The sequence below is a fragment of the Rhinolophus sinicus genome, chromosome 1 (assembly GCF_057876585.1).
Source record: "Rhinolophus sinicus isolate RSI-liver-muscle chromosome 1, RSI-T2T, whole genome shotgun sequence".
NCBI classification, from domain to species: Eukaryota; Metazoa; Chordata; class Mammalia; order Chiroptera; family Rhinolophidae; genus Rhinolophus; species Rhinolophus sinicus.
The window spans coordinates 31,061,491-31,077,396 of record NC_142501.1 but is presented as its reverse complement, the minus strand read 5'-3'; the positions used below and the strand labels follow the sequence as shown (position 1 = coordinate 31,077,396).

Here is a 15,906-nt window from a genome sequence, read left to right as displayed (position 1 = left end):
AGGCCCCAGTTTCCTCTCTAAAAATTTTCTGTAATTCGTATTCTGTTTCAGGTTGGGGAAGGTGGGTCAAAACAAGAGCCTGAGGGTAATTGAGAGAGGAAAGCAAAAAAGATGCGGGCCATCAAAGATATGAGAGCTTGTATTTGTACTAATTTTGCTTGCTTCTGCCTCTTCTCCCCCACACCCAGGTTTTATAAGAAGGAAATCCTTGACAGGGTAAAGTAGTTGCCACTGGAACAACTTGGAAGCATTTCGCAGAAGTCAAGGCAATTGAACACTTGCTGAAAGAGACATTAACTAATAACAAACTTGTCTGATAAGATCTTCATAAAGAAGGAAAGGTATAATTGTATGGTCTACTAAAAAGTTTACCTCGGGCCTATAACTTCTCTTGTAAAAGGTTTATCTTTGCGTTAAGCCAGCCCTGTCCATTGCTTCTGTGCATCTAGGTTAACATAGTTTTGAAATTGCTCTTTTTCCCAGACCTGTCAGAGGCTTAATGACCCTCAGGGGAGCACATAATCTTGTTAACTATCCTGTAATCCCGGCATAGAAATTTCCCTGCCTTGCTTTTTCCCACCTTAAAGTAATCTTCCTTAGGGTCCAGCCTTCACTCTAAAGTATAAACAGGACTGCAAAACTCATTCTCCAGGGCATTTTTGAGATCTTGATGACAGGCAGGTTGTCAGTTTGGCTCGGATAAGCTCTAATAAACTCATACAAATTTTCTACAGGCTTGGACGTTCTTACTTTGATGCAGCTTTTGGTTATTTTATTTTATTTTTTTAATGAACAAGTGAACCACACAGATTGTCAACATGGGACGGAGATCTACATCATCCACCAAGAGTGGGAAATTTATGAACCCCACAGACCAAGCCCGTAAGTATCCATGAATGTGGAATGATGAAGAAGAGGAGTGGTAAAAATTGCAAGCATTAGGAAATCTATTTCATGACGTCCTAATTTCAAGATTAGCAGTGCTAGGAATTGGTTGTATAAAGTTATACAGTGTTCTTGTGGGCACATGATTAAAACTTTAAAACATGCAAAAAAAAATTGTGTGCATATTTCTAATTTGATTGACTTGGAATTGGCTTAAAACTTTATTTTTGTATTTGGAATTTTGAATAAATTAGTTCTGCAAGTTCTTTAGTATTTTATGACATCTTTTTTCATCAGGTTCCTAGTTCTTCCTTAAGCTTAAAATTTCTCGAGACATTTTGGTTGACAAAATTAGAAGGGTGCTACTAGCATCTAGTAGGTAGAGGCCAGGGGTGCTTCTGAATGTCCTACAGTGCAGGACAGCCTCTCACAATAAGAATTGTATTAAATTGAGGAAATGTTATAATAATGTTCAAGGTTTGAAAGTTTTCTCTCTCTTTCTCTAGGAAAAGAAGCCCGGAAGAGAGAACTAAAGAAGGTATGATTTCAGATGCATCAAATCAGCTATTAAGCGTATTAAGTGTTGTTTGGCACATTTTATCATTTGGGATTAGTAGATTTCCAAATAACATTTCCAGTTACTTGCCAGAACCATAAAATGTACTAAAGTACCATATAGCTGCTCCTTGTTACAATGGAGTTATGTCCCAAAAAACCCATTGTAAGCTGAATATATCTTAAGTTGAAAATGCATTTAATACACCTAGCCTACCAAACATCATAGTTTAGCCTGGTATACTTTAAATGTGTTCAGAACACTGACATTAGCCTCCAGTTAGGCAAAATCATCTCTCTGCCACTGCCCAGCATCATGAGAGACTATCATACTGCATGGCTAGCCGAGAAAAAGATCAAATTTTGAAGTACAATTTCTACTGAATGCAAGTGCCTTTGGCACTATGGTAAAGTAAAAAAAAAAAATCGTAAGCCGAATATTGGAAAGTCTGGGACCTTTTGTACTTGGAAACAAAACTAAATAACCTTGCTGATAAACTCATGATGGGTTATTGTAACATTGTTTATTTGAATATCTTTCCCAGTGAGTTAAATAATACACTTTTGAAAGTAATTCTTTTTTTATTAGTTATTAAAACATACTGCTTTGTTAAAAGCTACTGAATTAGTGGCTGTAAATAAATGTGATGCTAACTAGCTTTGTGCATTCATTTTCCTGGTTATAGAGCTGTTGAGTTGATGACAAAGTGCTTCCCCCAGAATAAGAAAGGATTTACCTTTTAGTATCACATTAAGAAAACTCAGATTTTTAATTGTTTTCAATTGTGTGTTCTTGTTACATTGTTTAGCAATAAATCCTATAAAACTTGAATATATACCTTTAGAATATAGCTGAAACCTGTTTAAAACAAAAAAAACTGCAATTTTTTTTTTTTTTTTTTTTTTTTTTTTGTAACTGCTTTAGATACTTGCCTCAGAAAGCACATCTAATAAATAACATTTACCTTTTTGTCTAAAGTTGAAACATTTTTTTGAGAGTAAAAAATTACATAGCTGTTGCTAGTTGAAACAAATGATCATATCAAGAAGTTCAACTTCAACTTAGATTTTTGAAGCAAATTGAAAAACTCATGAGTGTCCAGCTTTTTGACATACTGCTCTTTTCTTTTTCTAAGAACAAAAAACAACGCATGATGGTACGAGCTGCAGTTTTGAAGATGAAGGATCCCAAACAGATTATCCGGGACATGGAGAAATTGGATGAAATGGGTAAGAATTTATAAAAAGGCTAGATTTTATAGCAGGGATAACAGTCTGATACATGGGCAGGCAGGCATAAGAAAAAGAAAAGCATGATGGCATTTGACACTTGAATTTAGTTTTAGTGTCAGGAAGACGAAATGGTGGGGAGCTATTATAAACTGAAAGTCTCATCTAGAATAAGAGGATAGCCATTATTTAGCTAGAGCTAATTGTTATGAGGTAATGAAAGCTCACTTTGGCCAGCTCATTTTTTTGAGAGAAGACTGAAATCGGGTTTTTGAAATCACCTTGGGGTTTTGTTTGTCTTGTTTTGTTTTTTAATGTTGGCAGCTACCATGTAAATCTAAATAATAGGCCACTATGAATATATCAGTTTCCCATGTTTTCCAATGAGAACCTAAAAAGATACTTGATTGCTTAGTAAGGATGTAGAAGATAGAAGAAATCATCAAATACTTAAAATCACATTTTATAAAATACTAGATTAGGATTTCCCCCCTTTTTCACATTTTATAGAATAATTTTAATTCAGTCTCATCATATGCATCTTCATTATAACTGCTTTGTCAAAACTGGAATCATGAGGTAAATGCATGTTATCTTTCCTTGCTTTTAAAGTTGATTGACAATCATCTGTGATGCTGCCACTGGAAATTTTATCCCAACCCACGAATACCTATTTCTTAATGTTAGAACGTGGGATTTTTAATTTTTGTTTTTTTAATGGAAGTTTTCAAACATGCAAAAATAGAAGTCTACTTAATTCCTATGTGCTTTTAGCTATCAAATTTTTGCCAATTCTGTCTTCTGCCTCCTACCACTTTTTTTATTTAGCATATTAAAGTGTCTTTACAAGTTTTGTTTACAAAGGTACCAAAACAGTTTTAGTAGTTTGCCCAAAAACATAAGTGAAAGAGTTAACAGTGGATCTCCTCAATGATGTATTAATTGGAGTTCCAAAAAATCCAGTTATGTGGGGTTACGGTATTAATAGTAACTAAAATAATGTGGCAGTCTGTGCAGCAAGCCTGGCAAGAGTTCTGGGTCAGGCTACATGATGCCAAATCTTTCCCAGTTCAGCTGTAACTGATCCACTTGTTGCCTCTGCTATAAATTTCAGTAAGGACAATTGCTGTTCCTGGAGTATTAGGATGTTACCGATTAAATGACCCTAAACTGATTTATGTGATTTTTGTATTGATGTAGAAATACCCCTGGTCATACACAGAACGTGAAAGAATTCACGAGATTCAGAAAAGGAGGAAAGCAAGAAAAGGTTATTGAAAGTTGGGCAGCAAGGGTGCCGTGGCAATGTCTAGAGAAGAGGAGTGTGCCCAGACAGAAGGGTAGAAGTCAGAAGCAATGGCAGAGAAGTTGCTAGGGGCAGAGTCTAGAGTAAACAGCTACCGCGGGTTTGTGTGCTGGGTTTTATATTTTTCTATGTAGGATGTAGGATGCTTGTCAGCTTGCAGGCGGTTGCTGTTACAATTGGCCTCCTCTGGGAACCGTCCCATTCCCATCCATGATTGATGCAGGGTGCTTATCAGCTTGTAGGGGGCTTTTTCCGGGAACCGTTCTGTTCCCATCTATGATATTATGATGGGTATTTGTTAGCTCGCAGGGGGTTGCCATTGCAGTTGGCCTCGCCTGGGAACTGTTCTGTTCCCATCTATGATGGATATAAGACGCTTGTCAGCTTACAGGTACAGTGCTAGCCAGGGGATTCAGAGCCAAGCGATTAATTTTTAAGCTCCTTCCTGCTAACTCATAACTCTGCCCGTCTCATCCTCCTAGCTCACAAGCTTGCTCCTGTTAACTCTATCTGTCTCATCAGTTTTAAAAGGAGATAATAATAGTAACTGAAGCTTCTGAAGCTTGTTGATCTCTTACCTTGCTGTGTATCATTTTTTTTTTTTTTTTTAATGTTCTCATTTAATCCTCACAACTTTTTGGAGGTAGGTGTACTGTCCCTGTTTTACAGACGAGGAAACTCAACACGGATTATCTACCTTTCTCAAGGTCGCACTGTTAAGTAGCAATGCTGGGATTAAAACTGAGGCATTCAATAGTTTTCTTAATCACACTAAGGAATACTGTGGTATATAAGACTGTACCTTCTGGTTTTGAATAACTATGCTAGCTAATAGGATTTAGAGAAGAAAATAATTAGATTGGTTATTCTTTAAGAAAAAGGAGGGCGGCCAGATGCCTGAATGGTTAGAGCGCAGTGCTCATAACATCAAGGTCATCAGTTCGATTCCCACATGGGCCAGTGAGCTGCGCCTTCCACAATTAGATTGAAAACAATGACTTGACCTGGAGCTGAGCTGCACCTTCCACAACTAGATTGAAAACAACAACTTCACTTGGAGCTGAGCTGCACCCCCCACAACTAGATTGAAAACGACTTGACATGGAGCTGATAGGTCCTGGAAAAACATAGTTCCCCAATATTCCCCAATAAAAATTAAAAAAAAAAAAAGGAAAAGGGAGAAAGTAACATTGTTTATCAGCACTCTAATTACAATTTATAAAACTCAGTACAGGGGTAGCCAGTTAGCTCTGTTGGTTAAAGCACAGTGCTCTTAACAAGGTTGCCAGTTCGATCCCCACACTGGGCCACTGTGAGCTGTGCCCTCCACAACTAGATTGAAACAACTACTGGACTTGGAGCTGATGGGTCCTAGAAAAACAAAAATAAATAAAAGCTTTAAAAAAACTCAGTACAAACTGAGTTTAAGCAGAAAAAAAGATACATTGAGTCCCATAATTGAGAAATACCAGAGGGAAGCTGACCTTGAAAATGCAGATATCATTATCAAGACTGTCCATTTATCCATCTGTCTGGCCTTTTGTCTGTTAGCTTTATTCACCATATTGTTAATGAACTTCTTGGGATGGGAGGTGGAATATGTGTGTGAATTACCGTGTTTCCCCGAAAATAAGACCTAGCCGGACCATCAGCTCTAATGCGTCTTTTGGAGCAAAAATTAATATAAGACCCAGTATTATATTATATAAAACCCAGTCTCATAGTAAAATAAGACTGGGTCTTATATTAATTTTTGCTCCAAAAGACGCATTAGAGCTGATGGTCCGGCTAGGTCTTATTTTCGGGGAAACACGGTAGTGGTAGTTGGGCTACAAGGCCACTGATAGCTCAAGGTTTATTTCATCCTTGCTTGTGAGAGCATCTCTCTCACACATCTGTGTTAAAAAATCAGAGAAGGATCTGGTCCCAATTTGGATCATACACCATGTGATCTCTGAGTCAGTCACTGGCAAGAGGGATGGAGGAGCAGGTATGATGGACACGGCAGGCCTGGGAGTCTTGTGCTGATTTCTCTTGGGGCAGAAGACCGGAAATTAAGCCCCATGTTGAACACATGAGAAGAAAAAGGCTTATATGGTAGTGAGACAACACCATTCTGTTGTAAAAGTAATATGAGCCAGACACCACTAGATACTTTATTTATGATCCCATTTAATCATCAGAGCTCTGTTATGAAGTAGCTGATGCCCCTGTTTCCCCAGATAAAGAGGTTAAACATGAGAATTCAAGTAAAGTGTCCAAGATCTCAGAATTGAATGACAGAGCCAGCATAGTATGTAAACCCAGGTCTGTCTGGCTGAAGCTTCACTATATCAGGTTGTTAGCATCGAGGAGTGAAAGTGGATTTCTTTTACAGTAATAATGAACATCAGTTACTTAAGTGACATTTCTTAGAAGAGACAGTAAAATTCATGGCCATGTTAAAAAGATGGAATTTTAATAAATATTTCAGTTCTTTTGAAATTGAAGAGTATATCTGGTGTCGAACTCCCTTTTAAAAATTTTAGCATATAAGGAGATTTTTATTAAATGACAGTCTTGATACCTAAATGAAGTGACCTTTTAATGTTTAATTCCATAATCTGCTCTCTTCTCTCAGAGTTTAACCCAGTGCAACAGCCACAGTTAAATGAGAAGGTGCTGAAAGACAAGCGTAAAAAGCTGCGTGAAACCTTTGAACGTATTCTACGACTCTATGAAAAAGAGAATCCCGATATTTACAAAGAACTGAGAAAGCTAGAAGTAGAATATGAACAGAAGAGGGCTCAACTTAGCCAATATTTTGATGCTGTCAAGGTACTCAAGTTTCTTTTGAGAGAAACTAAAATGTTATATTTGTTCTTAAAAATTGTTAGTGGAGAAATTGATCATGTTGAATCTCTTGGCAATTTCTTGTCAGATTAAACATACACAAGAAAAATTAATCCATCTGCCAACATAATCATAGCCAAAAACTAGAAACAGCCAAGGTATTTTTAAATCTCAAAAACATACTAAGCTGCTTTTGTAGTTATGATTCCATTTGTATGAAATTCTGAAATAAGCAAATCTAATCTATGGAGGGAAAAATTGGTAACAGTCCTTGCCTTGGGACAGTGTTAGGGATTGACTGAGAGGGAGTATGATATACGTGCATTTATCAAAACTCGTTGGATTTTCACATTTCCTTGTAAATTTTTCCTCAAAATGAAAATGTAAAAAAACCAAGTGCTATAATTTTTGTTAAGTGGGCAGTATGGGTCCCATTTTATAGAAAAGGAAACTAAGGTAACTTGCTCAGTCATACAGCTAATCTGTGGCAGAAATAATTTTAGAGCCCAAGCTCTGCCATTGAATATACACTATTTCTGAGTTAATTGATACCTATCATCCGGAATATTAAATAGGATGGCTTTGGTGCTAGATATTTTAATAGTTGGACTTCTCTGAACAGCAGCTATTTCAAACCATAACGAAAAAGTATTAGTTGATAACAGGGTGAGAAAAACAGCTAGGTTTTAGTTTTTTAGAGGAGATAAAGATTTTTTTTCAATTCGTTGACAGACTAGAAATCTTGATGAGGCTTGCTGTTCTTGTTTGTCTGTGATATTTGTGCTAGGTGGAAAGCGGATCCAGAGTATGAAACAGCTAACGTTGAATTTTAGTGTTGAGTGTGTGAGTTCCTCTTATCCTCCTATTGAAAGATCCCATTCCCTGTGTTTCAGAATGCTCAGCATGTGGAAGTGGAGAGCATTCCTTTGCCAGACATGCCACACGCTCCTTCCAACATCCTGATCCAGGACATTCCCCTTCCTGGTGCCCAGCCACCGTCCATCCTTAAGAAGACCTCAGCCTATGGGTAAGGAAGTGGTAGCAAAATCAACTAGCATGTAGTAGAAGCACGTCTTGACTATCCAGTGCCAAAATTAATGTAATGGGAAATAAAAGACAACGTGAATGTAAGCAGTGCCTCATTTGAAATAAATATGAAATAAGAGATCCCTTGAAAATTGTTTAGAAGAACAAGTAAAGACCTCATCACTGTTAACGTGATTACTGTGAAATTTTCTTGACAGACCTCCAACTCGGGCAGTTTCTATCCTTCCTCTTCTTGGACATGGTGTTCCACGTTTGCCCCCTGGCAGGAAGCCTCCCGGTCCTCCTCCCGGTCCACCTCCCCCTCAAGTCCTACAAATGTATGGCCGTAAAGTGGGCTTTGCCCTAGATCTTCCCCCTCGTCGGCGCGACGAAGACATGTTATATAGTCCCGAACTTGGTAAGTAGTGACTGTTCCTTTTGCTCTTATAACCTTTCCACTATCATTTTTCATGTGGGCCCTGTTTAACGTCCTGTTCACCCCCCTCAGAACTTGGGATGTAAACGATACCGTGTACATACTAAAGATTGATACAGCATAGGATCTACCCAAGTAAAAGCATCATACATAATGAAGTATAAAATGTTTGTTGTGTTTTAAATTAGGCTTTTCTTAGAGATGTCACTCTCTTACTACCAATTCCCTAAGACTTGGATTCCTGTTTCCCTTTCAGCTTTATTATCATCAGACTAGAGTATTATATACAGTCACACTGATTGTGTATGTATGTGTATACAACTTCCTAAGCAGTTTGTTTTCTAGTTTGAATATTTTAAACTGCTGCCAAATGAAAATACTATCAGACTATGTGAACAGCTGAGCTCATATACAGAAATTTTAAAAACAAATTATTGTAAGTTACATAGCATAATTTTCTGTGTTTCGGCGTACCATGTAATAGAGAATCCAGTCAATCACATTACTGTTCCCTGCCCCCTTTTAAGCTCAACGGAGTCATGATGATGACATTTCCAGCACCAGTGAAGATGACGGCTATCCTGAGGATATGGATCAAGATAAGCACGATGACAGTACTGACGACAGCGACACTGACAGATCAGATGGAGAAAGTGAAGGGGATGAATTTGTGCACCGTGATGATAATGAAAGAGAAAACAATGAAGAAAAGAAGTCAGGTATGTACAGATGAAAGTTCTGTGGTATTGATTATTAATTAGCACACAGCCAACGGTCCTGATGTATTAATGCATCTCTGAAAGTAATTGTGTTGTGAGCTTGAGAAGAGGGATCATAGCTGTATTCATCTTTATATCTCAGCAGAATCAAAGTTCTTGACGCATAGTAAGTACTCGATGGATGCAAAGAAAAAAGCAGTATTTGTAATAAAAATGTCTAATGTTAACTTTTGGGGAAAAAGATAATAGCTCTTCAACAGCATGAAGATGTCCTCATGGGTGTGTATAGGAAAGAAAGGAGAATAACCACATAACTATATTGAGAAAACCATGTTCACATTGTTTTTTAATCATTCTATTTAAATATCTACATTTGACGCTCTTTAAATTTTGTGTTCATGGTATAAGAACCAGAACCATAATTATAATGGAGGCATGCTTGTAAGTGGAGTCATCACTAATGGGAACATAATATATTCATAATGTGTATTACATGTTTACTATAAATTTAGACTGAGTTACATGTTCTTTTAAAAAGTAGTTACGACATTCATCAAGAATTTTAAGCATTGTTACAGGTAGTGAGCAATATGAAAATGTATACTCTGTCACGCCCCAATAGCGTTGGCTTCCTTTGGGATTGGTTTTGTAGCCTACAACACAGTATATATGTGTTAGTAATACTACTGTTAGTATTTGTAATGGTGATAATTTTTCACCTATTTCTTAAAGGTTTGGTTATAAATCAGAAAGTTAGTTTAGAAGGGTAGATAAGGAGAGCTTGTAATGAAAAATTACAGAGGGCCCTTACACAGGAGCTAGCACTGGAAAGTAGGAAGCCATTAGAGCCACAGCAACTCCATTTCTTCTGGGACGGTGTGGTCTTTGCCTCATTTTTCTCTTTCTGCCAACTGGTTTTTCTTAACATGTACTCATCAGTGCACACTGGCTTAAAATGGCTGTTCTGATTGAACATTCATTCAGCTAATATTTATTGAGTTTTTACTACATGCAGGGCATGTTTGTAGACTCTAAGGCTGTTAACAAAACTAAAGCCCTTCTCTTGTGGAATTCCTATCCTCTTGTAAATGTTTACCAACTAAGAATGCTCCTAACATTTCACCGTTTAGCATGATGTTTAAACGTGTCTAGAGGATAGCCTTTGTCAGGTTAAGAAGTTCCCTTCTAGTCCTAGTTTACTAAAAGCTTTTATCATACGTAAATACTTTTTAAGCATCTATTGGGGGATGTTGTTATTTTAAGTTGTTTATTGTAATGGATTGCATTGATAGCTTTTCTAACGTTAAACCATCTTGCATGTCTGGGACCAACCTTAGGTGGTTATGGTTCCCCCTTTTTTTTTTTTTTTTTGAACACTGTCTCTTCAAGCTTGTATTTTATGTTGGCCAGTAGGTTAGTTTTGGTACCAGTGTTATGCTAGCTTCATGAGTTCTGGATAGCATTCCATCTCCTCCTGTGCCCTTTATAGGAAATTTCTGTAACTTAATGTTTGGCTGAATTTCCTTGTAAAATTATTTCAGCCAGGTGAGTAGATCTTTGACTTCCATTTCATTTTCGTGTATTCTGGTCTTACCACTTTTTTGGCCAATTTTAGTAACTTAACATTTTTCTAGAAAATTGTCTGTTGTTTTTATCTGGGTGCTCAATTTTATTGGCATAAAGATGTTATTAGTATTCTTGAAGCTTTTTTTAAATTTGTAACTTTTAAATCAGTACAACGTATATTTACCACCAATTGGTACGTTACTTACTATCTTGAATATGACTCTCTGCGCTTATTTTCTGCCCAGTTTTACAGGAAATTTACAGGCAACAATCACGTCCAGTAATTTATAGTATTTGTTTTATAGTAAGCATTTAATGAATTTTACTGATGACAATCCACCCCTCTCTTTCTCCCTCCTCTGGCTTCTTAGGTCTGAGTGTACGATTTGCAGATATGCCTGGGAAATCAAGGAAGAAAAAGAAAAACATGAAGGAGCTGACTCCTCTTCAAGCTATGATGCTGCGAATGGCAGGTAAGACAGGGAAAGAATAGTGAGTCAGCTTTTGGTACTCCTCATGCCAGTTTCTTTACATACGTTTTCCCATTTAGTATCCCAGCAACCCTGAAGTAAGTAACAAATCCTTGTTTTATAAAAGGTAAGGTTTGAAGACATTATGGTAAGCTGCCCAAAGTTGCACAGCGAGTAAGTGGTTGAAGCGGCATTTAAATCCAGGCCTGTCTTCTAAAGCCTGGGCTCATTCGCTATGCTACTAGCATAGATCAGGGGAATACTATTTGATTCTTCCATATCTTACGTATTTTACTGAAGAAGACTGTTAATTTTAAGAAAGCATTTATTGAGCATGTGTCTTCAGGCATCATTCTTTTACAGGCTGTAAAATATTAATCAACTCCATTTACATGGTGTAAAATTTCTTTCAGGTCAGGAAATCCCTGAGGAAGGACGGGAAGTAGAGGAGTTTTCAGAGGACGATGATGAAGATGATTCTGATGATTCTGAAGCAGAAAAGCAATCACAAAAACAGCATAAAGAGGAATCTCTTTCTGATGGCACATCTGCTTCACAGCAACAAGGTCCCCCACAGTCTGTTCCTCCTTCTCAGATACAAGCACCTCCCATGCCAGGACCACCTCCTCTTGGACCACCTCCTGCTCCACCTTTACGGCCACCTGGACCACCTACAGGCCTTCCTCCTGGACCACCTCCAGGTAAGCATCTACCTATTATGGATAAATAATTAAGTCTAACCACGTTCTGTGTGGTTACAATGAAGTCATTCCAAAAAGACACATCATTAGTATAGATGTTTTCTTGTTTCCTCCTACTGCAGTTCCCTAAGAAATCAAGGATTCTCAAAGGATAAGTGCAACTGGTTTATTCTTACAGCACCATTTGCAACTCATAATACTTCTGACAGCCATCTTTCTCTTCCAAGCTCTTCCTTTTTCAGCATTCTTTAGTTCTGATTCTAGCAGGCAGAAACTGGAGTATGTAAACAGGAGTTTCTTTAATACTATTTTTTAGTATGACAAGTTTGATCCAGTTCTAAATTGGAAGGCAGTGGGATTAGGATACAGTAAATACTGTCTCCTATCCTTTGGTCTGGGGATTATTGGATGTCAGTGTAATATTTACAGTAATTAGAGACAAAAACGATCGGTATTAATCAAGTGTTGAGCTTAAAAGTATAAAAATTTCATTTACAGTCTGAAGGAACATATAGAACTTCTTGGCTCTTTATGATTTTATTCCTTCTACATTCAGCCAACTAAGTTTTCTTCAGTTGAGTTCATCCTTTTCCTACTGGTGCAAAGCAAAATGACCTATTTTATGTCATTCTCAGTGGTCCTGTATCTTAATGAATTTCAGGAGATCATTGAAGCACTTCACTTTGTAGTCCTTTTTCAGCTCATGTTGGCACCATTTAAAAATTCTTACCATCTTTGTATGTTTCCAGCCCAAGAGAGCTGTGACTGACTATCCTTTATGTCAGTGCTGGGAAAAAAGAAATGATCCATAAGAGGTTTAATACCCTATCTCTGGTGCTCAGATACTTGTTGGATGAATTCTGCTTCCACACGTTTCAATCAGTTTTTGAAGTTATCTGATTTCAGGTTAAAGTGATAAAGCAAGCCACATCTGAGTTAACCTTTATTTTTACCACAATTACTAGTTCATATGTATTTGTTTGACATTAATTTATCATTTTTCTCTTTTCAGGAGCTCCTCCATTCCTGAGACCACCTGGAATGCCAGGACTCCGAGGGCCTTTACCCCGACTTTTACCTCCAGGCCCACCGCCAGGCCGACCCCCTGGGCCTCCCCCAGGCCCCCCTCCAGGCCTGCCTCCTGGCCCTCCTCCCCGGGGACCCCCACCAAGGCTACCTCCCCCTGCACCACCAGGTAAAGCTTTCAATTGCCATAACGAACGTTTGTCTACTATATATATTACATTGGCTCTAAGACGTGTTTTCACAATTCAATATCCTAAAATGAAGGAATGTCTTAAAGTGGCGTTTTCAAAATGTTATTGGCCTGGATTGAACTTGAGTTCTTTTATATAGAGTATTTGCATTGATTCTGCCTGCCAATCGAGGGCCTTTTCCCAGGCAGAGACCATTTGGATTAAATTCTCCATTTGAGATTTTTTTTATAGGTCTTCACTTGTAATTGGCAAGTCATTCCATGCATCTCCATAAGTGCCAGCTTAAAATTTAAAATCACAAGGGAGATTTTTTTCTCTCTCTCTCTCTACCCAGTATCAATGCTAGATAAGCAATTGATACTGGGTTGAGAGAGAGAGAAAATTTCCTTGTGGTTTTGTTATGTGTGCCAGTATATTTCTGGTTTACTACATAAAATGTCCCAGTTTAATATGAAGGTCTTTTAAGCTCCCCAGCTTGGACATTTTTTTCTCCCTGTTAGTTGTATATTAAATATTTATGAGTTCGTATAAGCAGTAGCATCTTAGATTTGATGAAATTTGGTATTTTATCTTCAGTCTTATAAGTGACATTTGAAGGAAAACCTGCAATTCTATGTAAAATGATGATATGTCTGAACCATCAATGGGACATGAATTCTTTTCCAGGAATGGTGACAGATTGTGATTAGTTACAGTCTTACTCCCCACTCATGGAGTTACCATTTGGGGGGTAGGGGGTGGAAATCAGTAAATAGTACATAGGAATCAAACCCCGAACCTTGGCCCTGATAGCATCTGCACTATACAGCTAGTAGACTCTTGGGCTGTCAAATTTGAAATTCGACCATTTTGAAATCATATTTCACACCAGTTGTTTTTGCTTTCAATTTTAAAGTAGTACGTTATTTAAGAGGAAGAAAACATTCCTGGTATAAGTACAAAATACAGACTGAAGGTAAATATTGTTTTGTAGTAAAATATATTTACTGTTAGAATATATTCCTGAGTTTCAAATAGCAACCAGCCATTATTTCAGCTTATTTTATGTAAACTGTCCATTTTTAAAAACGTGTCAATTATGTTTTTAACATCCTTAATCGCAGTTACATTTTATTAGTTCCTGTGGTGTTCATCAGCCTGTTTTCTCTTTCACTTAGGTATCCCCCCACCTCGTCCTGGCATGATGCGCCCACCTTTGGTGCCTCCACTCGGACCTGCCCCACCTGGGCTTTTCCCACCGGCTCCTTTGCCAAACCCTGGAGTTTTAAGTGCTCCACCCAACCTGATTCAGCGACCCAAGGCCGATGACACGAGCACAGCCACCATTGAGAAGAAAGCCACAGCAACCATCAGTGCCAAGCCACAGATCACCAATCCCAAGGCAGAGATTACTCGATTCGTGCCCACCGCACTGAGGGTCCGTCGGGAGAATAAAGGGGCTTCTGCTGTTCCCCAAAGAAAGTCAGAGGATGATTCTGCTGTGCCTCTTGCCAAAGCAGCCCCCAAATCTGGTCCATCTGTTCCGGTCTCAGTACAAACTAAGGATGATGTGTATGAAGCTTTCATGAAAGAGATGGAAGGGTTACTGTGACAACTTTTGATGCCTGAACACACTTCTATTCATGTCTTTAGTGCGTGGAGAAAGAGGCTCTTAGGAAACTTAGGCAAAAGAGCTACTTTCACTGGCAGGGTATTTTTTAATTTCAGTTGAGGGAATATCTTAAAGTTTAGCCTTGTTCAGAATTCATTGCATATGAGAGGGTATTTCACTGAGAATAAATTGGTTACTGAAGCAGTGCTGCTAATATCCATTCCCTTTCATACCACCATTTTCATCCTATTTCTTCCCCTCTCCATTTGGAAACTTGTGATCAGGGTGATCTTTGTTACTTATTTCTTTTGATTCTCTTGTGTGCTGTGGGCACTGGAATAGAGATTTTGGGGGAAAAAAACAGTTTATTTCACCCCCATCTTGTCTTTTGTGTTTGAATTATTTTTAATATTTTCTTGTAAATATTTTGTAATATTGTAGTGAAATGGATCACAATGTCATTTCCTAATACAAAGCGAGATGTGTGGGAAGACAATGTACAATTGTTGGATTAAAATTATTTCCCACTGACCTAAACTTTGAGTGTTTCGTGGAATAAATAAATAAATGTTCTACACCAAGATCCTCTGTGTTCTTGATCATGTATAAACATGGTATCTATTTTAGGGTCAAAAAAGAAGCAAGTATTTAAAACTTTGGCTTTAAGGAACTACCATTTAAGGTACAAACTGAGAATCTTGTTGAAAATGTGGTTAAAACTAAGTCTTACATTTAAGGAATAAAGAAGAGAAATAATTCTTTTCCTTCAGTGTTATCATATTGACTTCAGAGGGAGTAAGAGGTTTTATTTATTGCTAAGAACATGGTAAGGCTTATCCTCAAAGATGACTTCCCCAGAGCTTTGTGAACTGATACTAATTGAATGGCAAAAGATTCTTTTAAACCATTTCAAAACTATTAGAGAATCAGAAAAGTTTTTTCTTTTTTGAATTTGTTGGTTTTACAAGCTTTTCGTTTTAAATCACATCGAATGAATAAGAATGCCTAACGCTGTTAATTTGCATTGATACTTTACAAAGTGCTTTAATAACTAATTCATCTACCCAGTAATCTTGGGGATGACTAACATATTTTCCCCATGTTATAAACGAGAGTATTGAAGCTAAAGGACTCCTGTGGTTTATCCAGTGGCCCAACAGTGTATTTCATACACAAAGACACACCCACGCAATGAGACCATACGTGTTGAATTCAGGCTAGGCATACCTATGAAGGTTGGACAATTGTTTGTGAACTCATCCTAGAAAAAGTGCTACATACTGCATTGCTGAATATCACTATGGTCACCTTCGAAGTGCTCCCCTTGGGAAGCTATGCACCAATGCCAGCACCTAGTCCATCCTTCAATGCA

The 15,906-nt window shown here is 37.8% G+C and overlaps 1 protein-coding gene across 2 annotated transcripts; it reads left to right on the top strand.

Moving 5' to 3' along the window:
• The first annotated feature begins 200 nt into the window (after nt 1-200).
• On the top strand, nt 201-15,117 carry WBP11 (WW domain binding protein 11). Of its 2 annotated transcripts, none has more exons than XM_019744775.3 (12): nt 201-341; nt 735-882; nt 1,392-1,423; nt 2,577-2,670; nt 6,597-6,793; nt 7,702-7,835; nt 8,053-8,252; nt 8,798-8,989; nt 10,927-11,028; nt 11,439-11,726; nt 12,739-12,921; nt 14,101-15,117. In XM_019744775.3, the coding sequence occupies exons 2-12, from the start codon at nt 819-821 to the stop codon at nt 14,532-14,534; spliced, it is 1,920 nt and encodes a 639-aa protein (XP_019600334.3). In that variant the 5' UTR covers nt 201-341; nt 735-818; the 3' UTR covers nt 14,535-15,117. The 2 variants fall into 2 exon arrangements, with proteins under 2 accessions (XP_019600334.3, XP_074182083.2); XM_074325982.2 differs by having other exon boundaries at nt 202-341; nt 798-882.
• The last annotated feature ends 789 nt before the right edge of the window (nt 15,118-15,906 follow it).